Here is a 26,508-nt window from a genome sequence, read left to right on the forward strand (position 1 = left end):
GTGAATGTAGCTGATTGTAAATAGGTATTTATAATGAACAATGTTTATAAAATATAATAATAATAACTTCTAAAAATTTTAATCAATTCTGTTGGCAAAACATGCTTAAATTATCACTTGGTACACTTGTTGACTGTGTAGTTACTTAAATACAAATACGTTTTCACTAACTTTTTGGAATACATCTACTACCATGACTACCCTTTAAAGGAAAAGCAGACAGGGTAGAGACTGCCATATATTTGTTCTAGGAGTAAAATTAACAAAGAACAAAAAAGCAGGATTAACAAAAAAGCAGGATTAAAAGGATTAAGTAAAGAAGTTGTATTTGAGAGACAGATGAATGAGAGAGAGGGTGTCAGCCCAGAGAGGAAGCCAGCAAGCTGATGAGAGATGTGCTGTGAACCCCTTTACCCTCCATGCTTCTCTGTTTCTTCTTGCAGGATGTGAATCCCCCTGGGTCCTCTGCCTCAGTGAGGGTAATTACCGGTGGGTCACCATGGCTGGGTATTGAAAGAAAAGCAGAAAGGACAGAGCTCTGGTTCCAGGCCCCACAATTACCACATTATACTGTTCTATCACATTTCTTCGAAACAATAAGCAGCCATTCACAGTAGATGATACGTACAGTTATTCTGAGAAGCTGTTCATCAGCTGTTTATTCTTTATTGAATCAAAACTGGCCTAATGCAAGGAGATTAAGTTTGCAATAGAGATGTTTTAGATTCTATTTTCGTCTCCATGTTTGCTAACACTATGGGTTAGGGTTACGGTTACACTCTATGTGGGTCACAAAAGTCACAGTACCATGTTATACAAAATATCACGTGCCATGACAATTTATATTCAGTGAAATGTGTGTTGTTGCAATTACCTGTAATTGTCATGTTTGATGTCATGACAGCTCATGTTACGGGCTAATTATTGCCAAATGTAAACAAACTATTTAGCAACAAATGGCCATAAATGTGTTTTTTTTTTCTGTTGACATTCCACTGGAATTACTATTACATTCATTAACTTTCGAGAAAGTGACACTTCTTATGAAGTAGATCTTGTTTTTATTTTGTTATGAATAAAACATATAGATATAACACTTATGTATATAACCATATTTTCTTCTTATGTATAAAAGCATCTTTTGCCTCACAGAAAAAAAGGAAGATGATTATACAGTATCTATAACAAGTGTTGTTATAAATATAACACGTTATTGATATAAGCACACTCTTTGCCTTCTTCTATAAAATTAGAAGAAATGCAGTTATATCAATAACATGTTTTATTATGGATGCTACATTTGTTATGGATATAACCACGGTCGATGGCTCGACTTGTATAAACAAGGACCCATTGTCCTACATAATACAAAGAAGACATGCATCAAGTCTCTTCAGTGTACTGGTGCCCACTTGTTACAGGAACAGTTTAGTCATAGGCTGTCTATAAATGACCAAAAGACGTAAGACCTTCTAGTTTACCAAGCACTTAAAAAACTCTTGTCTGCCCGGTCTACTAACTTAAACTGTTCTATTCATAGCATACATGCATGAGAATATGCTTTTGATTGAAACAGATATGGCTAAAAGCTTCAGTTTGAAGATTTAGATCTTCTTTGGTGTTGTAATAACCTCCATTCTTCTGGGAAGGCTTCCTACTGGATTCTGAAGCGTGGTTTGGGGGATTTTTCCATTCAGCCACAAGAGCATTAGTGAGGTCATGAACTGATGTCAGGCATAGAGGCCTATTCTTTACATGTTTAGAAAGTATTCAGTGGGGTTAAGGTCAGGTCTAGGTGCAGGCTACTGGAGTTCTTCCAGTCTAACCTAGCTTTATGCACAAGGGCATTGTCACGCTGGAACATTTCTGGGCCTCTTAGTTCAAATGAAAGGACATTCTATACAATTTAATGCTTCCTATACTTTGTGGCAATGTTTTAGGATAGGCCCACATATGGGTGTGATGGTCCATAAAAATAAATAAATAAATAAATAAATGCATTTTGGTTATAAAGTGTATCACAAAATTCATGACAACATACCTATAACAGTAACACGACACCGTTATATCAGTAGACAAATTGTCATCATGAGACATGGTTAGGACTCAATTAAAGTATTACCATTTAATTTGTAAATTGTAGATAGAAAGATACGTATCAAAATATTTGCAAGCATGTGAGACAAAAAAAAAAGCCAGTTTAACTGGTTCGACAAATATTTTAACATTGCTGCAGGGCAACTCGGGTTTACTGCGATCCAACTGCAGAGAGTGCTGCATACTCGTTAATAATACAAGTGAATAATAGCAGTGAATCAGTAATCTTTGGTCTGATCAAACAAACTACCTAGCAATATCTTTGGGATATCAGCAAGTCACAAATACAGTGACATTACTGAATAGTGAATGGTTGGTTAGTCTTTAATCTTTCATGGTGCACTACTACATTTCCCTTATCCTGATCTAACATTATGGGGGTTTATCTGGAATAAGACCAAATGACAGACAGACTGTAGGTCTAATACTAAAACTAATACTAATACTTGAGTGATTTTAACCTAATCGTTGTTATTCTATCCTTGAAAATTGTGTGTAACATGCTGTCAGGGATATGGGACTGTAATAGGCTTGCCTTTGTTCCTTGCTACGAAGCCATAGGTGGGTAATGTTTCACTAAAGACTTTCCTTTGTAACGCTATCCTGGGAAACTCTTTCTTTAAGGGGAAGATCACTCATCCAAGGAGACACCTGACAACTAGATACTACAGAACATGTACATTGTGTTCAGGAAGTAGTCAGAGCCCTTCAGCTATGTTCACTGTATTGTGTTGTAGAATTAATGATGAAGACTGAAATGAGTGGTTTGTCAGCAATCAACACACATAAACAGGTTTTTAGAAATCTTTGCAAATTGAATTTAATTGTTGTTAGATAGATAGATAGATAGATAGATAGATAGATAGATAGATAGATAGATAGATAGATAGATAGATAGATAGATAGATAGATAGATAGATAGATATTTTAATTTGGCACTGGTTTTATGTTGGATGCCCTTCCTGACACAACCCTCCCATTATATCCGGGCTTTGGACCAGCACTGACAGTTAACTCTTTAGTTAACTCTGTGACCAGGGAATAGTGCAAATTTAATTTTTCTTAAAAATAAAAAGCTGAATTCTTTTGTTACAATCCAGATATTTATGCTGTAGAAGCACCTTCAGAAGCAATTACAGCTTTAAGTCATTTTGCATTACATTTGGCCGATGCCCTTATCTAGAGCAACTTACAGTACATCTTATTTATTTACTTATTTAGCAGTTGGGGGTTAAGTAACACACAACCTCCTGAGCAATAAGCATCCTAACCACTGAGCACTACATGCTTTGCACACCTAGATTACTATAAAAACATGATTGTCAGAGCTGCTGTTATGTAAAATTAACAAAAACCTTCTGAGCCACACCTGTGGTGGCTTACTGGTTCGCACAGTTGCCATGAGGGGAACTGTGTGAACTGGGTTGGGAATCTGGGTTTCATTCCTACCTCCACCCTGTGTGTGCGGAGTTTGTTTGTTTTTCTTGTGCTTCTGTGGTTTCCTCCTTCAGTCCACAGACATGGTAGGCTAACTGGCATCTCTAAATTGTCTGTGGTGTGTATGTGATTATGACCTGCGAGGGGTTAAAATCCCTCAAGGTTCCCTGCGGCCCTGCGTAGGATAATCAGTACAGAAAACAGAAGGATTTATGTCATGTAAGCCATATTATTGTCATTCTATTGATATGAAGTAAAAGTGTAAATTTGTATTCAGACACAGTTCCGATACTTTCAGTGCATACATCCACTTCTGTCATGGTTGCCCTGATCATCACCAACGAGCCATTTCTCATCACAATGTCAATGCATGCGCCATGTCACATAGCCACAAGCACCTGTATCACACTCTTATCCAATTTACACAAGTTTTTAAGTCATGCGTAGTATAACACACCTTGCTGTTCTTTAGTCATTGTCACCCTTATGTGTTACATGCTCATGTTATTGTTTAGCCACGTTCCTGTGTCATAGTCTTTGTTTTACTGTCAATAAACAAACCTGCACTTGCATCCCCTGCTTCTACAAATACGTGACAGATAAAACAACTGACCCATGAAGGCAGCCTGGTTCTTAGAATCACAGCATGCTGTCTTGGAGAAGATCTGCCTCATGTATGAACAACAGAGGAAGGGAGATTGGAGATTGGAATGGCTTGAAGCAATGTGCCACCTGGAAATTTTTGAGAAAGGAGCTCCTGATCAAGGTGAGGCCAAATCCCACCCTCTCTGCCCCAATGAGGAAGTTTGTGCAGCCTTGTTGCTTGGCTAAGGACATTTCTTTACCCCTCTGCATTGCAGAGGATGTCATTAAAGATCACGCCCTCGATGGGCGTCACTCCATCTCCTTGTTCCTCTTCAAACATCATAACATTGCTTCTCCTTCCTGTTCCGCTGAGGATGTTGGTCTGCTTCCTTGCACCCATTTGTACATCACTCCACTTCCTAGCTCAACCGAGGATGTCTCTCTGCTTCATTTGGTGTGGGTAGGCAGGGGTGTAAGGTGGGGGTATTCTGTCATGGCAGTGTCATATAGAACTGGACTACATCACCCACAAGCCATTTCATGTCACAGGTTTAGAAGTTTTTATTGTCCTTTCAACCTTATATAGCTATTGCAGTACATGGTGAAATGAAACAACGTTCCTTCAGGACCTTGGTGCTACATACAAGACATAAAGCTACATAAAACTGCAAGCAAGTGCAGCAACTAGTACAATCACACAGTTTCATATGGCCGTGAAAAACTGTACCACAATTATTGAAGTCAAACATCGTTGTCACCCTCATTAAGTCAAACATTGCTCTACAACACTTATGTTATTGTCTTGCCTCATTCCTATTCCTGTGCAACACCCGACACAGTTCAGTCTTTTAATTGAACTGTGTCTAACATTAATAACAGGCTCTCGTCCATTACGCCTTTAACTGGTTCTATTGTGTGTCTTCTATCAGGAACAGTTAATCCTACCAAATACAACACAGAGTCAGCAGGGAAAGGACTGCGACAAAAGACTGAGGTGGAGCCGAAAGCATACTGCAACAAAATTCAGATGAAAATACATCCAGATTTTTTTCCCTATAGTAACTGAATGTAGGACATGTTTCTGCATGACTAACAGAGATCACATGCTTCCTGCACTCCTCTGAATCTCTTTTAATGACTGTAGCACAGAATAACAAATGAGAATGAATGAACGAATGAATGAAGGAAACAATGAATCCCTGGGTGACCCTAAAATACTTCTAGCGAGAAAGTTCAAAACTTTGTGATCAGTTACTCACTAATGCAGATGGTTTCTGAAATGTGGTATTTCTAAAGATGCAGAAGGAGTAAATACAGCAAGGCGGATACTAAAATGATAATCGGTCTTACATGACTAACAATTTAGATTAAAATAGATGTAATTATCTTTCTACAGTATTTCTGTGGATGTCTTCAACCCACACATTGCTCTTTCCTAGATGTAAGATGCTTGAGAATTGAAGGACAAATATCATTTCCCATCGAGTCCCTATCAGGGATAACTGCTCAACAGGGATGATAAAATGTTGTAAAGTCACCTACTACCTAAAAATCATGACTTGAAGTAAAAGAAACATTAATTCATTCATTAATTTATTCTACATCTACGTAAAAGGTTTATCCTGGAGAGAGTAATAGTGGACCTGGAGCCTATTTAGGGAACAATGTACACCATCACACACATTGTATAACACTATACACGTAGTCATGCACCATTACTCACCCCAAGGGGTTGTTTATCTTAGCCAGTCCATCTATCCTGGAGCTGTGAGGCGACAATGCTATCTGCCGTGCCAGTCTAATCAATTTACAGTGAAGGAAATAAGCATTATACATTATATTTTGTTTTTCCCCTATCAGTGCTTATAAATACATTCTTTAAGTTCATACTGTATGTGTAAGTACAACGTCAAAAGACATTATATGTGTAAATCTGGAGCTGTCATTTGCAGAAGGAGGCAGATGTAAGTGGAGGTATGTTTATTTACAGTGAAACAAAGACAACACAAAGACACAAAGTTGAAAAATGTGCTGATATGTTCTGATATATTGCATTGTTTACATTTATATTCATCCAGGCTAAACACATATATTTCCTGTGTTAAATAAGTTAGAGTATATATTTTATTTCAGTAGAGTTTTCACAATGATTGCTAAAAGACAGATTTATTTCAGCTTTTATATATTATATTTGTTTTTCAGAAAGTCGGGTTTACATGCATGTTTTTACATGCATTTGGTGCTATTGCCTTTTAATTATCTGAACATGAATGAAACAGAATTCAAAGTTTCTCTCAATTCTTTTCATTTTATATATATTTGCTCAGATAAGCAAGAGAAAAGATCGGATAAGCTAGAACAGATCGGATAGCATGCTTAGACATGCTTTTTCAGTACAATCTATAAATTGTCTGTTAGATTCAGGTCAGGGCTTTGTGATGGCTAAACCAGTAATTTCACTTTGTTGTATTTAAGCCATTATGATTCAGCCTTAAATGAATGCTAAATATTACAGTCCTGCAGTAAGACCCATTTGCAAATAATTTTTAACTTTCTGGCTGATGTCTGTCTTGAGGTAATGTTTCAGCTTTTCTATATAAACCTCCTACCTTATTTTCTTTCACTAGAACATCCTCACAACATGATGCTCCAACACCAGGTCAATGTTTGGCCTTGTGGCACTTGTACTCACCTACAAACTTTGCCTTTATAGAATAGGGGCTTCTTTCTTGCACAACAGTCTTTCAGGCCATGGTGATGTAGGACTCTCTTAATGGTGGGTCTCAGTATTCCTCCTTCACCAGCTCCTTTGTTGCTGCCTTTTGAGAGTCAGTTGAACCTTTTAGAATAAAGTTCATCGCTTGGAGCTCAGTTGTGCCTGTTTCCTGAACAATGCAATGTCTGTGTGTTCCTGATATACACTACCAGTCAAAAGTTTGGACACACCTTTTAATTGAATGTTTTTTGTTTAGGGATTTATTTTCTACATTCTAGAACAATACTGGAGATTTCAAAACTATGAAATAACACACATGGACTTAAGTGATCCATATGTAATGACAACAAAAAACAGTCAGTTGTTATTTTAAGACACGAAGGTCAGGTCTTCTGGAATAGTTCTTGCAAGAACAGTATTGTCAAGTGCATTTGCAAAACCCATCAAGCACCATGATGAAACTGGCTCACATGAAGGCCATCCCAGGAAAGCAAGACCAAAACTTACCTCTGCTGCAGAGGAGAAGTTCATTTAGAGTCACCAGCCTCAGAAATCACCAATTAACAGCACCTCAGATTAGAGCCGTTATGAAGGCTTTACAGAGCATCAGTAGCAGACATATCTCAATATCAACTGTTCAAACGAGGTTATTGTATTTTTTATTGTATTATTGTATAGTATTTCGGCCGCCTTCAGCATTGTTTTACAATGTAGAAAGAAATAAACATCAGGAAAGACCATGGAATTAGAAGGTGTGTCCAGACTTTTGACTGGTAGTGTAATTAATATTTGTGTACAATTATTTGTATAGATGACTGTGGTACCTGTTGACTGGAACCCCTAGGGACTGGGCTTGTAGAGGTCCAGAATAATTTTATATTTGGTGCCATTGCTCAGATTTTCCCTTGTTATCAAAGGTAAACTGCTAATTATCACAAATGACCAATCAGAGGCTTTGAAAATCCATTACATCCATTTTCTAAATCCAGACCGGAATTCTGGAAGATTATAAATTGGACGATTATGAGCAAAGATTTCTGCAAGATTGTACGCAAAAATGCGAAGAAGATAAACAGTGGAGTAAAAAGTAAGTAAATGTAAACAGTGCAGTGTGTTCAGCTGTTCAGTGTGGAAACACCCATAGGGAAAAAGCTATTCTTTAGTCTGCTTGTGCAGTACTATGCAAAATGACCCCTGATCTGAACATAACTCATATTAATTAAGGAATACTTGACAAAAGAAATATATACGGAAACAGGAATGTAAGTGAAAACTGAGAGTAAGCAGTAATAGAAAGGTTTCTGAGGGCTTCAATGTGCTATTTTGCTAAGTGGGAAGGTGTATTACTGTCTCCTGGGGCATTCATAATCTGCCAGATTTAAAGTAAAAAAAACAAAAAAAAAATTATTTGCATCTTAATGGATGTGAGAAATTTCATTAGCTATTTGTATACAGTATATTTATAGGGTATTTATACATCATGTGTAAATGACATTTCATATCCAACTATGCTCACAGTAGAGAGAATATTCGGTCAAATCAGCTGTATGAACACCTGACCACCCGTAATCCTGTCTTCTACTGTGATAAGAACAAACTGACACACACGTTTTTCTCTTTACACCGCCTCCGAGGTCATCGGCCGCGGGTTCGCCTGTGCCAGCTGTGTGTGCGCTGCGATGCTCAGGCTTTTCTTGCCTCACCTGACGATACTTATGAAATCATTCACAAAAAGAAGTACATAATAGTTTGGCTCTCCACCCAAGCAGAGGTGCTTTTATTGCCTACAAAAACAAGTTTTGTCTGCCACCTCGATATTGGCCTCAATGTTGTGACAACAATGACGCATGTTTGTTTTCCCTTCAGCCTTGCAGTTATGTGCCGGTACACGTTTCAAACACACTGCTCTCAATGACTCACTGTGTAAGTATTTCAACACACAAATCGTATTGACTTCTTGGCTTTTGCAAACAAATCAACTTAGTGATCTTGGAAATTTTTAAATTGTGCATATAGCTTGCAAGGAATTCTCACAGGCTATCCTCAAAGGTGTGTGTGTGTGTGTGTGTGTGTGTGTGTGTGTGGGCATGAGGAACCTGCCCCAGCGCTGGTATGCAAATCCTATGTGTGGGAATAAAAGCTCAATTTCAGTTGGCTTTGTTTTGAGGCATTATGTAAAATGACTTAAATGCAGATGGGATTTAGGGACGCGGATGAGCGTTAATGCAACTTGTGTTTCTTGTGCAAATACATAAAGACACCAGCATGCATCGTTGCTTTGTTTGGTGTGTGTCGGCTTTACCACTATGCCATTAACTAACTACAGTATAAGACCAAGACAACACAGAGCTTTAATGAAATATTTGCCAGGCACTCATGAGATCTTTTGTACTTGCATGAAAAGCTGACTGCGTGTCAGTAACTTATAAAGAGGTTAAATCTGCACTCATTTTTGGAAAGTGTAGGGTTTTTTTTTTTAGCTGGAAGGGACAGATCATAACCATGTCATGTGTCTAGGAACAATTAACAGGTCGGTACAAATGAGAAAGCTTAAATGCTTTACTTTGATGGATAGACTTCGAGTTAAAAGAAATTAAACTGATGCTAATATTCATACATTGCTCATAGGTTCCTGTTTGCACAATTTGAGAAATGATTTTATGATCTTTCCTTTCGAGTCTGGTTCCTATCAAGGTTTCTTCTTCTTCGCTGCAAGCAGTTTTTCCATTGCCTCTGGCCTGGTCATTAGGGATGGATTATCAGTTAAAAATTTGTATCTGGAATTTATATATTTCTGTAAAGCTGGATTGTGACAATGTCCATTGTTAAAACTTTGGGCTACCAATTAGCTGGGCCTTATATGCAAAGCCCTTAACCGTCAGCTGCTCAGTTGTATAAAAATGAAATAAAGAGCTTTTACCAGATGCCATAAATCTACCTACATTTATTTATCTTATTAATTATGCTTCAAGAGTAAGCGGACTTTTGCACTCAACAGCATATGTGTACGCAAAAGAAGAGACACGTCAACTGTGGCCTTGTGGTGGTGCACTAGTTTCAGAGTATTTAATCACTGATAAGAGAATCATCATGCTTCATGTATTTTGCTTTTTTTGTGGCCTTGCCAATATGGAGCGACAGTCATGGAATTTGTGGTGAGAACTGGGGATCCGTTAACATATGTTTTGTCCTGGACGTTACATATTGGAAGTATATTTATGGGTCACTATCTTGAACAAAAGAAAAAACCCTGAATTAAATAGAGGGGAAGGGATGGCATACCGATCAAATGCATCTGTAACCTCATGTATGTGGAACACTTGTAGTGATACCCCATTCCTGTTAGTTGCACTGGAGTTACTGAATAATGCACTTTATGATAAATTACCGAATAATAAGTTTAAGAACTAGGAGCTAATTTTTTATTTCTATAGCATGATCTGTTTTTATAAGCAGAGATATGTGAGGAAAGTCCATTTCTGGATCAATATATGCAGAGAGAGAGAGAGAGAGGGGTTGGTTTGAATTATGTTCACTGACTGGTTAGACAGAAGAAATAGGACATGAGAAAAATAAACACAGTTAGTACTGACCCCCTGAATAGGACCTGCTGATAGGCTGAAATGATGGTGGGTGTGTGTCTGTGTGTATGAGAGAAGCTCCTCAAAGCACTACAACAAGCACATCTATACTTAGTCTTATTACATAAGCACTAATTCTCAGGAATATTGTATTTCACATTCTTACAGCAGCAAAGGTCCATACCGGATGCAGCATTTACATATTACTATTACACAAAAGCACCCATAATATTATGTATCATAATGCTGCCTCTAATTAAAAGGGTCTGTATTGACCTGACAACAAATTGGAAATGCGGCTCTGGTGCACACCTTTCTACAGAACTAACTCACTTGCTTACCTTAAGGCTTAAATGTCGGACAATGTGATGCTTCACGTTGACAGTTGTAAAAAGGACATTATCAAATCACTCTTCGGTCTCACCTAGATGAGGATGGGTTCCCTTTTTAAATCTGGTTCCTCTGAAGGATTCTTCCTCAAAGTTTTTCCTTGCCAACGTTGCCTCTTGCTTGCTCATTAGGGCTAAATATAAATTTTAAACTTCGTCATTTTTATTCAGGATTTTCTATATTTCTGTAAAGCGCCTTTGAGACAATGTCCATTGTTAAAAGCGATATACAAATAGCATTGAATTGATATGTAATTGTTTCAATAACGGTCAGCAAGGCCTTTTGTTTTCCCAAGAAACAAATATTTAAACAATGCCCCTTGATTAAAAACATTTAAACAATGATATATTGCCATCTTATATCAAGTTATATTGAATATCATGCTTGGCTGCGTTTTATGATCATGGTGTCCACACCCTTTTGAACGACTGCAGGATAAAAAATACTGTATACATAAGAACCTACTCTCTCTCTCTCTTTTAAGCCGAATGTGCACTCCTGCTACCTGATGTGATGCAAGAGCTGATTCATCTTGATAGAAACCCTAAAGATTGCACTTTAAAATCAGGTTTAAAAACTGTAAACACCCAGAGATTCAGTGGATAATCTCACCTGGATACTGTAGATTTGTACCATTAGTATGGGACTCCATGGATGTATGGATTAAAATGTTAAACAATTACGGTTTTATGCTTTTAGATCGTCTGTACAAAAATTCATTTCAGTGTCACTGTACATGTAGAGTGCATTAATCAGGCAATGCTACAGTGTGATGAATTGTGGACGCAGATATGCAGCTCATCCCCCGCCTTTGGAGTGGATTTCCATCTGGACTTCGATGGAAGTGAGCAGTGGAACTTCCTACTCAAGCAGTGTTGATCACTGTGTGAAATAACATTTAGCTCATCTTACTGGTTAAAGAAATAATCAGTGGAAGGATCAATTCGACATGGAGTTTGTAGTTTATTGTAAAGACTTGCTCTTCACAAAAGAGGTACATGTCAAAGAAACATTCCTACGCCATGACAAAGTGATTCATTTCACTGACTTGTCAGAGCGTGTGGTTTTAAAGGAAAAAAAAAAAAAAGTAAAATCCAAACATGCCAGAAGCTATATGCGAAGTAGTGCTGTGCAACCCGGTTGTTTAGACAGGACTCGATGGTTGAACACGATACATTATATGATATTTATGAGACTGGACACTTTTCAGAGACTGTGAGTCATCGCTATAAAATTACTGCTATTGCCCATGTATTTCTCTGTATTTAAGACCATTTAATAAACCGTATCATATATTAATAAAATAATAACATACAAGTAAATTAGAAATAATTTATTATTATCATAATAAAAATAATGAGCAAATTCACATTTAATATATCACACTGACTGCCACAAAGATAAATAAGCTTTTCTCTTAAACTTCATTTTTAGGAGGGATATAAGATGGGATATATGAATAGCTGATTTCACTATGCCCTCTAGTGGATGTTGGTGCTATTTGGTGATAAAGGACACCAGTCAGTCCAGCTACTGGTGCTGAAGATCCACTGAGTTTTAAGGAGCATTCACACACAGCCTTTAAAAAGATACTGTAGTCCACAAATGGTTGTAGGCATTCCGGTTGTAACTGGAAGGCAAGAATAAGTCATATCCGACCACACGTTATTTAGTTTATGGAAATATGTCGGTCAATGCCGAGAGAGAGAGAGAGAAAGAGAAAGCGAGAGAGAGAGAGAGAGAGAGAGATGATTTGTTGGTTAGTGGTAAGAACACAGTTAATGTAGTGGGTAATAATAAGCGGGAGACAGAAAAGTGGCTTAGACTAAACTATACAAAATCTGGAATGATCCTTCATGGTTTATAAAAAAAATTTTAAAAACTAGATGAGGCATCTTTTTGGACAAAGAGCACGTGGACAATACAACATCATTTGTTGTAATTAATATATTATGTTATTTTATCTTATCGTAGAATCTGTGAGATTTTTACATCCTTTTATACAGTACATCTGATCTGTATCTTTTTTTGTGTGTGAGTGGGTGTTGGCATTAACCAAAGTGTCCTGCATGAACAGATCATTCACAGTCATCAGCTTCCTCTTTATCTGTTTTCTCTTTCTCAGAATCTTTCTGCTGTGTCTCTGGTAGCTCCTGGTCTTGTGACTTTTTTGGCTTGTCACTCTTTTTCCCCGATCTAAGGTAAGCATCTAAGTGCCCCAGAAGGTCGATAGTGTGATTGATCAGTAAAGCCAGCCAGGCCATGCCAAAAAATATCCAAACTCCCAAGATGCATCCATACCAGTCAGGGTAATCAGTGTTAGGGTTATAATCTGAAAGGCAGGGGATGATGGGAAAAAGAAAATGAGGATAAGCACATATGTAAAAGAGCTCTTGGGTGTGGAGTTTCTGTAGTTTGTGTAAAAGTGGGTGTGGAAGGTTTTAAAACCTTACCTGCGACAAAATCTCCAAAGCCTACTGTACTGAGTGTGATAAAGCAATAGTACATGCCCTGTGAGTAGCTCCAGCCTTCATAGGTTTTGAAAAAAAACATAGGGACCACCATGTAGAGGAACGCTGAGCCAATGAATGACGCAAAATGGAGTGACACAAGAACAACTTTCTATGAAATGAAACGAAACATAATCACAAAAACGTGGAAATCTTCAACATTGAAACAATCATTATGTTCACGTTTATATATTTAGACTGTCCCATGACGCTAGATGTTAAATATTATGGATGAAGTTTTACCTGGTGGTTGGTCTTCTTAGCAATCGAGGTACAGAAATTTCTTTCGATGGCCAGCATGTACTTGCCCACTTGGTTGAGGACCAGCATGTTAAGTGGGATTCCAATAATGGCAAAGAACACACAAAACATCTGACCAGGCGTCGTACTAGGACTGATATTCCCGTAGCCTTTGTAGAACAGAAAGGTACCCATAGCCTGTCACAAAACTTTTAATGCATTTCAACTGCTATCATACAACATATATTTATATAGGTAAGATAGAAGGACAAGGCCATACTAAACCCAACAAATGATTAATATCTATCCCCTCAAAAAGAAAAAACAGTCATATTATCAAAAATGCGTCCTATTGTACTGTCTTACCAATAGTTGTCACCACTGTAGCAGCAAACACTGCTGAGCTGGTGAACTTCCAGAAGCCTCCAGCTGTGTGGTTATTTTTCAGACTCATCCCATTCTTAGATATATCCAACATAAACTGAAACACAATCATAAGCAACACTATATCAGGCTTCGGTATATAGATTTATCATGCATTCATTTAAAAAAAATGCAATATAGCCGACTTTCAAGGGTCTACAGAAATGCTCTGCTTTAACATTTCACATTTCAGTAATACAGTCAGTTTCTTTCCTCAGTCAGTATCAAGACATAACATTAGAATGCAGCACAAGCACCACTGTATGTCAACAAAAGCTCCAACTTGATGAAATATTATTGTTAATTCATACAATTCATTTATATTCCATTGCGTCCCCCCAGAAAACAGGTACATATTAAAGCTATTACTCACAGTACTGATCATTTTTGCTTCAAGAAATGATGTAACCTTACTGATGAGAAGCAGTTCAACTTAAAATTATTATATTAACGATATTTTACTGGCTCACTGAAACACAACTGTATTGGTGTTTTATCTTTGTCTGCTTTTTTGTGTTGGTATTGTATTGGTAAATCATAACATTGCCATCATGCTGCGTGTATTCTTGTGTTACCTAACCGATTGTATTCTGTGGACATGTTTTAGCTGCATTCGACCCGGAAACATGCACCTATTATTCTACATCACTAGTGTTACTGATGTATCCCACAGCTACAACTAAGTGATAGACCGTATCAATTGTTAAAACAATACAAACATTGTTAAATATGCTTGTTTAAGATTTCAAACCACCATATTCTAAGACCTAGGCAAGCTACTGTGTTGCCTTATTTGCATTGCAAAGTGCATTTGAATACCTGTGTGGTCTTTTCACATGCACGCCAATTCCATGAACCCAGTGATACTTGCCCAGTCTTGTACTTATTGTTATCTTTCTCATCATCATCATCATCATCATCATCAATATCATCATAATCATCATCATCATACTTTAATATAGCATTGAGTATTAATTTCAGACAATTTCATATTCAGTTTTGTTGAGACTTATATAATCACATCATGTCATGTGGTAGCTTAGTGGTTAAGGTGTTGGACTACTGATCAGAAGGTTGTGAGTTTAAATCCCAGGTCCGCCAAGCTGACACTTAGCAAGGCCCTTAAACGCTCAGTTGTATAAAAAACAAATGAGATAAAATGTAAGTCCCTTTGGATAATGGTGTCTGCCATATGCCAGAAATGTAAATATCCACACAGCATTTATTATAATCCTTTACTCCAATCCAACACAAGGAATAAATTTTACTTATTCACTTGTTCAGAAGTTCAAACATTACTAGACCTGATGCCTACACATTTCCATAAACAAATCCCGGTTGCAATTGAAACTCCAATAAAAATATTACACTCCTCCCTTAGCATTGCGTATGTACCTAACTTTTACACCAGCATTTAAAAACCACTGATAACAACCTGACCGCTTGATTCTTGTCAGATGTCAAGCTACAGGTCAATATTAATATCCCCTTTTATCTCTAAGGTCATAGAAAATATTGCAGCTCAGCAGCTGTACTAGTACTAACCTCAATACAGAAACAGCATTGGTTAAAGTAGTAAATGGCCAATTTCTGACTATTAATAAGGGTTCTGTCTCAGTGTATTGCTTTACTTACACATGCAGTGGTTAAGACATACTGATCATAAGGTCATGAGTTTAAATTCTAGCTTCATCTAGCTGTTTGACCTTTATCTTGTTCAGTAGTCTGTATCCAGTCCCAATTGTAAGTCACTTTGGATTAAATTGTCAGCCAAATGAGCTGAATGTAAATAGTTTGATGTCAGTGCAGCTTGTATAATTAAGGCCCACAGCTTTCTACACAGTCTATTAGATTTTTTCGCACTTAAGCACATTGCTTTATTCCGGCTCATGTGTTATCTGACTAATGGTTATCAGGTTTTTGAATTTCAGAGATACCAAAGATTTGTACCGCTCCTGGTTCTGTACTAGGACCACTGCTTTTATCTGATATATTTACTTCTTGATCCAGTTATTCATAAACATGGCTGATGAACATCACACACTGGATGCTGACTTCATTCTGAAAAGACTTCTTCTAGGACCACAAGCAGCTAGAAGTAAGCTTTCTGATTTATGAAGTATCTCTGGATACTGCCTTTCAGGTCCATTATGTGCAGCAGTGAAGAACTGTGGTATGATTATAGACTCCTGGCTCTCATTTGAAGCTCATGTAGATACTATTACTACTAATATGCTTTTTAAAACTCAAACATTGTGAAGCTAATAAATATAATGCCATCACATGATGCATAAAAATGAGTTAATTTTGCTACATCTAGGTAGGACTATTTAATGCCATGCAAGTAGGTGCATGAACAAGCTCCAGTAAAAGATTTTTCTAATCCACACTACTTTGGTTCCCAGTACAACATCATGTCTACTCAGATTATTATGTCTAGGGTTTATTATTCTTCATTACAGCAAAAAAAAAAAAGCAAGTGAATATAGCTTAGTATTCCAATAAACCAAATATACATTGAATACACACATTTTTCTGCTTTCCTATTCTGTTAGCAGATCATTTTGCTTCTTTCTGGAAATAAATCATTAAAAACGGATGAAATTACTGAATCTGCCAATATAACAAGACTAATTTCAAGCTAACTAGTAAAACTTTCTAGAAGTAGGTTTAATAATTTTATATTTGGTTTATTCTAAAGTTATTGTAGGTGATACTAGATACATATAATGAAATTTAAGACGTTTTCACCGGCTAAGATTTTCTTTAATGTTAAACGGCTACCATCTTGTTCAGTCTTTCATTATGCTGTAATAGCTAGACGTGTTGGAGTCCATGTTTGTATTTCAATCACACCTTACAGACTGCACCATTGTATGTTGTATGATTAGAGCATATTTAATAATGGGTTGTCTCTTTATGTCAAGCTTCACATGCACTCCTGGGTTGTGCTTGCGGTGATGAATGTGGCATAATATTGTGGCTCCTCTCTGCCTGATTCATCCTGATGCTTTATTATAACTTCCTGCATTTGTGACTTGTTTTCTGCCGTAGTGGATGGTCCCACGTGGATACCTTAAAGATTCACACACAAACTCATTCTTGCTTCAGTGGCTAATCTTGCCTGCTACCATCCAAGACTGTTGGACTCAAAATTAATATTAAACTTGGGATAAAGTACTTGGGAAACCTCACACTATCTAGAAGTCACAGATCTGTAGTGCAGTGATCACCTCCTGTCTAATGCATTCAGAAACACATCAAGGTGTTGGTACTGGTTTAACTAGGAATTATTTTTTTGCTTTTGTGATCTATACAATTAAAATGATAAATGCACCCATTGTTTGAATGGATGGTTATAGTAGGAATGGCAAAAAAAAAATTTATTTAATCATTTGAGGTACAATCTACATGTAGCATGGGGGAAAATTACATTTCTATATTTCTCTACTTTTAATGTTTAGGAAGAAATGTTCAAAATGCATGATCCTAGTTGGATCTTGTTTCTCCTAGTTGGATCTTGTTTGCTCTTATAGCAGCTGAAAGCCAAAAAAATGTAAGTCAAAAAAGGAAAGCGTTCATAAAACACATTTTAATCTGTATAATATGTGTTCTCACCTATATGTTTATACACTTTAATAGTTTCAGTAAGCTCATCTTTCTATAGAGACTTCTTATTATTATTTCTTATATTCATTTCAGAGCCTGGTTTATTGAATGTAATGGATTAAAAGGGGTCTCACAAAAATGGCAATAGTTTCCCAGTAGAATTTTAAAACGTCTTGGAATCGTGTCTATTTAAGTGTTATACAACAAGATTCAATACAAAGTATACAACAATGTAGGAGTATGTGTGATGAGGAGTATGCCTCATGCATATTCTGTACCTATATATCCCTCTACACCCCAGCACACGTCTTCCCTCTTTACCCTCTTGACTTAATGTGCTATTAAAGAAGCTAGCCAGTTAGGTAACCCCGAATATGTTCACTTTCAGGTAAGCATGAGGAGAATATCACAGGTAAGCATGAGTATTTGAGTCTGGGTATGTATGTATGTATGTATGTATGTATGTATGTATGTATCTATCCATCCATCCATCCATCCATCCATCTATCTATCATATGTCATATTCATTGTATTTAACAGTAGGTTAAACAATAAAAATACATCATAAGGGAAGTTGCATTTTGTGTCAGGATACATATCGAACCATTTGTATTTTAGATGGTGAGTAGTTCATAACACAGTGTTCTAAGAAAGTGAAAGGGCTAAGAAAATTTTTTATAGGAAATGTAAATGAAAGTACAGGTGTGTTTTGAAATATGACTGTCAAAACTCTCTCTCTCTCTCTCTCTCTCTCTCTCCCCCTCACACACACACAGACACACACACACCTGCGTGCACACGGTCTGAAGCCTCTCTTCTCTCCCTCTCACTCTGTTCATGCAGATGTGACAGAATCTCACCTTATCTATCTCTCTATCAGTTCCACATACTCTCTCCATCCATCTCTCAGTCAGTCGAAGAGTAGAAATCTTCCTACTTCTATCACTCTATTTGTCATCTATCTTTCTAACACTAACTGTGTCTGTCTGTCTGTCTGTCTAAACATTCTTTCTGTCTTCCAACATCAAACTAATCCTCAAGCTTATGAAACAGATTCAAATTTTGTCACGCCATCATCAAAGTTTTTCATGAGGATCTTATCTAAAAAAAAAAAAAACATTATCTAGCCCAGTTGAGTTGAATGAATTCCTAATAAGGCATGCCAGAGCTTTACATCACAACCTGGTAAGAAAAAAAAGACTATTCAAAATTAACCAGGTAATATTGTGAATCAGAATGGATCATAGTTTAGTATTTCTGATTGACTCACAATAATGTACATTTCTATATAATCTACAGCATGATGGCAACGACTCAACAATATTCAAAGTAGCGTGATGCCAGCTCATATGTACCACTATGTTGCTGTATGGAAATGTAAAATAGAATGTAATTCAGCATGTAAATATGATACAGCTTGAATAACTGTGGCCACGGCAACCAGGATATTATAGTAGGAAGGATCGCTGGTGATTCATTGTATGTATATTATAATCTATAAAACATATATACATTATTTTGTAGGTTTCTACATTTTCTACGCATGTACATTTATGTTAAAATAAAAATAAAATAAATAAATAAATCAGAATGGTTTTAGTGTTGTGTTTCTTTCTATTCTGCCGTACTTTCTCCTTTTATTTAAGGTTGTGTCTTTCACATTTGACCAGTCTTTGGTATTTTTTAATCCTAAACCATGTCACTTTAATCTAGATCCATTATTTTCTATAAATGTAGATTAAAGTGAAGGTCTATGGTCACAAGCTGTTATAAGCAAATGAATGGGTCCTTCATAGTTAATAACACTTTAATTACTCATGAGATATGCATTATAACCTAACATCGAGCATGGGATTTTATCGATTTATTAGTTTATCTGTTCATTTTTTGTTTTGTGATCTTGAATCTGTTCTGTGTCATTACATGTGGAGCATATGAACTTTACCCTAGCTGCATCTATTGGTCATTTGCATGGAAGTTTGAGTACAGACTTGGGCACAGGGAGTGGTAGAGTTTATGGTCGTTTCTATGTTTGTGTTTTCTACTAGTGAAAATCACAATTCTGACCGATTCAAAGAATTCTAAATGTTGCATATAAATATAAATATAAGACATATGCTTTCATATATATACATCATCATATAAATACAGACCTTTAGGGTTTCGGTACTTAACTCATGAGATACTTAAATGCAATTGATCAAATTTACCATTTTGCTAACCAGCTTTAAAAATAACTTATCTAGACTAGACCAGACTAGACAAGACCTGATCACTTGTCATCACCTCTGTTATATGTCTGGAAAAATAAAATGAACACCCACAGACTGAGCCTATGCCTACATTGAATGAGCTAACGCTGCTGTACTGCTTTGTTAATCTTTGTAAAATAATAATAATAAATAAGTAATAATAATAATAATAATTCTATAACTTACATCTGCCAATTCATCCATACCACTTTGTCCAAGACATGGATAAACCTGGAGGAACCTTTTTTTCTTCACCTCCAGCTGAGCAATGTCACTCATCACCTGGTCCCCTTCCAGCTTCCAGAAAATGACCCCTCCAATAAGGACATATGTCACGTACCCCGCTCCAAGCAACAGCAGAGAACAAAATTTGACAAAATTGGATTGTTTGAAAAATTTTCCAGGCCGCATAGAGGCCATTGTGGCTCCTGAGTCTTACTTCCTAGGTTCACTAAATTATGGCTATTCCACAGTGCATAGGTTTTGGGTGTGGATTTACCCATGTTTGTGTGGCAGGCAAATTAAGGTACGTCCTTTAAGGCACACTACGCAAATAATGGCTGACTGTGATTTAGCAAGCTACGTAGACAGGGAACGAGGGGGAGTGGTAAAGACTGGCTTTTTAGTACACTTTAAAAAAGTTATTAAGTTGTAATCAGTCAAGCTAATTTCAGATTTACTAATAACATCAATGTAAATATATAATAAGCATGACAGTGGAGATTTTCAACCAAATTGAACAACATAGCAAATAGGCAATATTATCCATTTCAAGTGTTTCCAGTTTCACCCACATGAGGACTGGTTCCTCTCAAGATTTCTTCCTGATCATCTTGGGGAGATTTTTCCCCCCATCACTGATTCTGGCTTGCTCATTAGAAATACATTTAAATGTAAAATCTATAATATATATTCTGAATTTATATAATCATATAAAGCTGCTTTGCTATGTCCATTGTTAACCAGACTATACAAATAAAATAAAATTGAATTGAATCGAAGTGCCTCGCTTAAATTATCGGGTCACTCTGTACTTGTTGGAAAGGAAACACACAAACACACACGCAAACACTGAAATTGGGAATATAGCAATAATTGTCACACTTTTGGTCTTCGAATATGAAAAGCAGTTCAGTAAGATTTCTAAACTCATTTTGATAATTGTCTGAATGCATGCTCATTCTGGATGTAACCTGAGCTACGTAAAAAACAAAAAGAGAATGCAAATGCCAAGGCACAACAAGAATACTCAAAGGATAAATGCAAATGCATAATGCACTACTGACAAGCAGACTGTGTAGATACACAAGTGCTTAGAAGTCATATGACTATTGGTAAAACTCTGAACTGTGATCCACACTACAATTTGGGTGTCTTTGACTCACAAATTACTTTAAGGGCGTTTTCACACTTGGCCCAAACACTTGAGTCCACTCCCAGATGTGATTCTGGGTTTTCTTGGAGGAGGGGCTCATTGAAGTTTTGGTTTCATACACTGATTGCGGTCTCAACTGGTTTCACAGTGGATTGATTGTGCATTATGTCAATTTTGCCCTCTTAGGTTTGCAAACATTGTAGGTACTAGATTTGCGGATTTTTATTATTTCCCTTTGGCAACAACACTATGCACTTTATGGAGGCAGATTTTTTCCATGCAGACTAGCATGAGATGTGCAAGTGTGTGAGGCTCTCACCTCAATGCTAAGCTAAATCCAGTGCTCCAGTCCTAAAAAGTCTGAGTTTATATATTTTGTCTCTTTTGCTAACCATAGCAACTCTTCCTTGCCATCACAAAACAGGAAGTAGCATGACAACCAAATGTAGTACAGAGAGCAGTTAGCATCTATGCTTATGCAGACCACACCGCAGGTCATTTACATTACTTTAGACTTCAGAGCAACTTGGCAGTGGTTTGAAATCACATTCTTCTGATTTGGGTGGTGGTAGCTCATGTGGTTAAGGCTCTGGGATTGTGATCAGAGGCTGCCACTGTTGGGCCCTTGAGCAAGGCCCCCAAACCCCCTTTGCTCCAGGGGTGCTGTATCATCACTCTGACCTCGACCCTCCAAGGACGGGATATGTGAAGATCACTGTGTTGTAATGTACATGTGTTATGTATATGTGACAAATAAAGGCTACTTAACCTAAATTGTGGTCCATTGTCTTAACCACTGTGTTACCACTGTCAGTTTGCCAGACCACTCCTGAAAAAGTATTCACACCAACAAATCCATTTCCTTTTTCTGAATTTTCCTCCCAGTGGACTATACACAAGACACATAACAGAGGACACCGTTGACCCCTGGGGGCCAGTCTATTACAGTACACACTCATACACCCACTATAAACAATTTAGAGATTGCACTTAGCCTACATTTCTTTGGACTGCAGCAGGAAACCCCTGAAACACAGATTCAGACAAATTCTAACCCCCAAACATGTGGAAAATATGATAACCACAAAGCCACTGTGTCCCTAAACTTGGTGGTGACTCCTTAGTTGTGATTTTGGTTATATTTAACAGATCGTGGTTTCAATCACAATCTATGAAGCAAAAATATTTTGGCTTTGTTGATTTTGTTCCATGTCATTTCTATTTTGGATTTGGAAATATTAAATAGAACGAAATTGATAGAATTTGTTTTTACAAGTCAATAACATGGCATAATTGTCAACAGGTGATGTATGACATCTAGAATATAATGTACACATTATATGTACGGCGATATTGAAAAAACCCAGATGGTTGAAATGTACATGTTACACTCAATAACAGCTCTCGAGAGTCTTAAACCACACGGATCAAACCATTCTGATTTTAAAGAAGCCTTTTTCCTTCTGCTTCTCTTGGGGTTGGTTCTCTGGTGTACTCAGACCCTCCTCTTGCTTCCTTACTGAAGAACTTTGCTCGTCTTTTGCAGTGACGGGGGGCTGTTTGAGACCGAGAAAATGCTCCATGATCCTGGCGCCTATGTTGAGAAGAAGGGCGAGCCATGCCAGGGCAAAGATGATCCACACTGCCGCTAGGCAACGGTACACAGAGACGTTTTGCTTGTCCTGGCCATTTCCTGGTAAAAAATAATACGCCACATAAGACATATACCTAAAGTAGACTAAAGGTAAGAGGAAATTGGTCACACATTCAGTGGAGGGATGCGACCAAATGCAGATTGAAGAGATTGTGTTTTAAACTGATTACGTGTTTTAAAAGGAAAGACAGAAGACTCCTTCCAGCTTCCAGACCTCGGGTATTAATACATATACAGATACAGATATTTAGAGCACTGATCCTGTGTTACTCACCGACCACGTAGTCTCCAAAGCCGATAGTGCTGAGTGTTATAAAGGTGTAGTAGAAGCCCTCTCCATATGACCAGCCCTCCACGAAGCTGAAGATCACCGGCGGGAAGATCAGGAAGAGCAGACTGCCCATGAGCAGGAATAAAGCCACTGCCAGCACCTCCACACACTGCTGCAGTCAAAACATCCACATCCTCTGAGAAAGGCCTATACTAAAGTCTTCATTGTATGTAACTAAGTTGATACGTGCGTATCAGACAGTCGCGTATCAAAAACAACACACTCGCAGAAGAAGAAATAATTGATAAGATATATGAGATTGTTTACACAATGGGGATCTGTTTATGTTTCTAAGTGATATTATAACCATTCATCCTTTAATTCTCTACACCTACTGGCTTAACTAGTGGCTCAAGGACAGCCTGAAGCCTATCCCAGGAGACTAGGGTCACAAAGCGCAGTACACACTGGACAAGATACCAGGGCATGATATCATATATTGACCAATATTTATGTAAAAAATGACTTTTACTTACTGCAGTCCTCTCTGAAACTGTTGGAACGACAAGACCTATTCATTTTTTTTTGCATTTGTTGCAAAAGATGCATATGAGACAAGTGTTTAGGGTTTCAGATTTTAGTTAGTTTAGTTTAGACTCAGTAATTAGGTGAGCAAACGTATTGGATTAACATATAATATCTGGTTGCATATCCCTTGCTCGACATCACCAAATTATTGATTTTATCCTTCGTAATGATTTTCCAGGCTTCTACCTTTTTTGTCTCTTTTTCAAAAGCTGAAATGCTTGAGCAGTTGAGTTAAGGTCTGATGCTTGCCAGTCTAAAACCTTCCACTTTTTCTCCATAATAAAATCCCTTGTTGTGTTTTTGTGTGATTTGGATCAATATCTTGCTGCATGATAAATGATCATGTTCAGATCCGTTCTTTCTCCATATTTTGCTCTTTTCATCACTTTGGTAGAGGTTACTCGTCGTTCCAGACCATTTGTGGCCCTGTATTTCTTTGTGAATTACAATTTGACCTCCTGATTCTTCCTGCAGATGAGTGGTTTACATCTTGTAGTACAATCGCTATATTTCTGCTCTTGAAGTCTTCTTTTAATGCTGGATTGTGATACCATCACCCCTGCCCTGTGGAGGCTGTTGGTGACTGTTGTTTTTGGGTTTGACTCACAGCTCTCACAATGTTTCTGTCATCAGCTATTTTCCTTGGCTGACCTGTATGGTGTCTGTTGCTCCGTACATCAGCGGTTTCTTTCTTATTCAGGATATTCCAAATTGTTGTACTGGATATGCTCTGTGTTCGTGCAATGGCTTAATTTTTTCACCCCTCTATTCTCAGCTTAAAAAAATGGCTTGCTTTTCTCTGATATATTTTCAGCAATATCCCAAAGCCTTGCCCACTGTTGCATTTCTGTTGCATTACTCTCAAACTAGAATTTCTACCAAAACCAGGTAGACTCTATAAGCTACATTCATAGACAAAAGGTTCCTCAAAGCTTATCTGAATGACTTCTCTAGAATAGCTCTGTGGAAATTTCAAAGCTTCCTCTAATGGGACACATAACCTGTGACTACACATGATGACACATTTTAGCATTTTAGAAAAGCTTTCAGTAATACCTTGTGAGGCACCATTGACATCATCCTGTGCTCCAGCCGTCCCAGATGAGCGGTGAGACACTTGCTGAGCTGGTTGAGGAAGGCCAGGTTAAGGGGGATCCCACACAAGGCATAAAACACACAGAAAACCTGCCCTGGGTATGTGGTGGGTGAGAGATTTCCATAGCCTTTGGATGAAGCACAATATCCACATTAATTCTCACAATCATACGCATACTTTTCCAACTTCGTAACAACTTACCAGTTGATATATGGTACATATGGTGCACGGCATGATCATTTAACTTGCCTATAGTGGTGACAACTGTTCCTGCAAAGAAGAAAGAACTGCCAAAATCCCAGTTACTTGGATTAGTACTGTTTCCTGAAGGGTTCACTCCACTTTCCCTTGCATCTAAAATCACCTGTAGCAAAACATACAGTCATCCAAAGACCTTCATTGAGTTATCTGGACAATCAAAACACGTGAATACAAAACATGCATCCGTTTAGACTTATAATAAAGACCTTTACAAACTTCTCCAAGGCTGCTCCATCCAGGCAGGTGTAATTAGCCAGAAAGTAAAGTTTCTCCAACTGAAAGTTGTTGCGATTTTGGCTCTCAGCCTCTTTCTCGAGCAATTGGAAAACGGTGGCACCCAACAGCAAGTAAGTAAACTGAGACAGGGCCAGCAGAGTGGTCCAGCTGAACCTCGCACCTGTGACCTGGAGCTGAGCCATGTATGCCCACAAGCATGAAAGACACAGTGCTCAGAGATCCCACTTAGGATCAGATAAGACTCAGGATTTTGTCCAGTTAACCCTTAAACCTCCTTGGTTAAAATAAATCTAATGGTCAGACAGCATTATGCTAAAGGATTGTCCATTTTCGCTGGAAAAAAACTCCAAAAAATAATGTTCAAAACAAATAAGAAGAATAAGAAATAAACGAGAAAACCCTGGCTCTAAAATGCCCCGATATGGCGGCATGAATTGAGAAGTCAGTCTCTCATCGGAAAAGGTCCAAAGTGAGGCAAAAGTATAGGATCCACATGCGAGGGGTTTTCTGTCTTCCTTATTGGTCAGTAGGTTTAAACGGATGTTTGACCAGGCTTTGTGTAAGTCAGTGGTTCCTGTGACAACGACTGAGCATGATTCCCATAATATGGACCTGGAGCTGTCTCCCACAAGCTCATTTATCACTGCTAAAAACGCAGGAGTACCACCATGTCAGCAGAACATTGGTTAATGTTTCATCTGAAAGCTGAGGGTTGGTCAAGCGCATTAATGTAGTAGGAGGAAGATTAATCACTCTCAGCTGGTGTTATTCCTTCACTTCATACAACATAACTATAAGTTAAGGCCTCATAAACAAGGTACAACTTATTTAACTTTATTAAAGGTATAAATTCATGATAATATTAGTCTTATAAGCAGGAAGTGAACAGGGATTAATCAGTTTTAATATTATTAAAATTAAAAAGTATTAATAAACACAGTATTCTTAAGCATCTTTCATGTTTATGTGAATTGTATTGTGTCTATTTTATACATAGTGCATTCATGTAAAAAAAATTCAAACATTCTTTTTTTCCCCCAAAAAATAACATATTGCAATAACTAAAAATGTAAATGTAATATTATAATATTACCAAGATTGTTGAAAGAAAAATAATAGAGCATACTATGTAGGGCATAAGACACGACAGACAAAACCAGGTCATATGACAATGGTGTGGATTATT

The 26,508-nt window shown here is 37.4% G+C and overlaps 2 protein-coding genes across 3 annotated transcripts; both read right to left on the bottom strand.

The window, feature by feature from the left end:
* Positions 1-11,767: 11,767 nt before the first annotated feature.
* kcnk17 (potassium channel, subfamily K, member 17) lies at positions 11,768-20,260 on the bottom strand. Its single transcript, XM_058398871.1, has 5 exons — positions 20,027-20,260; positions 13,923-14,037; positions 13,560-13,726; positions 13,260-13,428; positions 11,768-13,138 (listed from the first exon to the last, which is right to left on the bottom strand). The coding sequence occupies exons 1-5, from the start codon at positions 20,258-20,260 to the stop codon at positions 12,885-12,887; spliced, it is 939 nt and encodes a 312-aa protein (XP_058254854.1). The 3' UTR covers positions 11,768-12,884.
* A 357-nt stretch (positions 20,261-20,617) lies between these two features.
* On the bottom strand, positions 20,618-26,188 carry LOC131359213 (potassium channel subfamily K member 16-like). Of its 2 annotated transcripts, none has more exons than XM_058398873.1 (5): positions 25,292-26,188; positions 25,074-25,188; positions 24,785-24,951; positions 23,144-23,309; positions 20,618-22,908 (listed from the first exon to the last, which is right to left on the bottom strand). In XM_058398873.1, the coding sequence occupies exons 1-5, from the start codon at positions 25,502-25,504 to the stop codon at positions 22,643-22,645; spliced, it is 927 nt and encodes a 308-aa protein (XP_058254856.1). In that variant the 5' UTR covers positions 25,505-26,188; the 3' UTR covers positions 20,618-22,642. The 2 variants fall into 2 exon arrangements, with proteins under 2 accessions (XP_058254856.1, XP_058254855.1); XM_058398872.1 differs by having other exon boundaries at positions 22,643-22,908; positions 23,144-23,312; positions 25,292-26,137.
* Positions 26,189-26,508: the final 320 nt, after the last annotated feature.

Source organism: Hemibagrus wyckioides, linkage group LG09 (assembly GCF_019097595.1).
Source record: "Hemibagrus wyckioides isolate EC202008001 linkage group LG09, SWU_Hwy_1.0, whole genome shotgun sequence".
Taxonomy (NCBI): Eukaryota; Metazoa; Chordata; class Actinopteri; order Siluriformes; family Bagridae; genus Hemibagrus; species Hemibagrus wyckioides.

Bases quoted from the DNA above. Each gene is read 5' to 3' on its own strand.
- kcnk17 (XM_058398871.1), bottom strand. From the start codon at position 20,260: ATGGCCTCTATGCGGCCTGGAAAATTTTTCAAACAATCCAATTTTGTC. The intron at 13,429-13,559 runs GTAAAACTTCAT...TTCATTTCATAG, and splicing joins CTAAGAAGACCAACCACCAG to AAAGTTGTTCTTGTGTCACT. The intron at 13,139-13,259 runs GTAAGGTTTTAA...CCTGCCTTTCAG, and splicing joins CTTTGGAGATTTTGTCGCAG to ATTATAACCCTAACACTGAT.
- LOC131359213 (XM_058398872.1), bottom strand. From the start codon at position 25,504: ATGGCTCAGCTCCAGGTCACAGGTGCGAGGTTCAGCTGGACCACTCTG. The intron at 24,952-25,073 runs GCAAGTTAAATG...CTTCATCCAAAG, and splicing joins AACAGTTGTCACCACTATAG to GCTATGGAAATCTCTCACCC. The intron at 22,909-23,143 runs GTGAGTAACACA...ATTTTTTACCAG, and splicing joins CTTTGGAGACTACGTGGTCG to GAAATGGCCAGGACAAGCAA.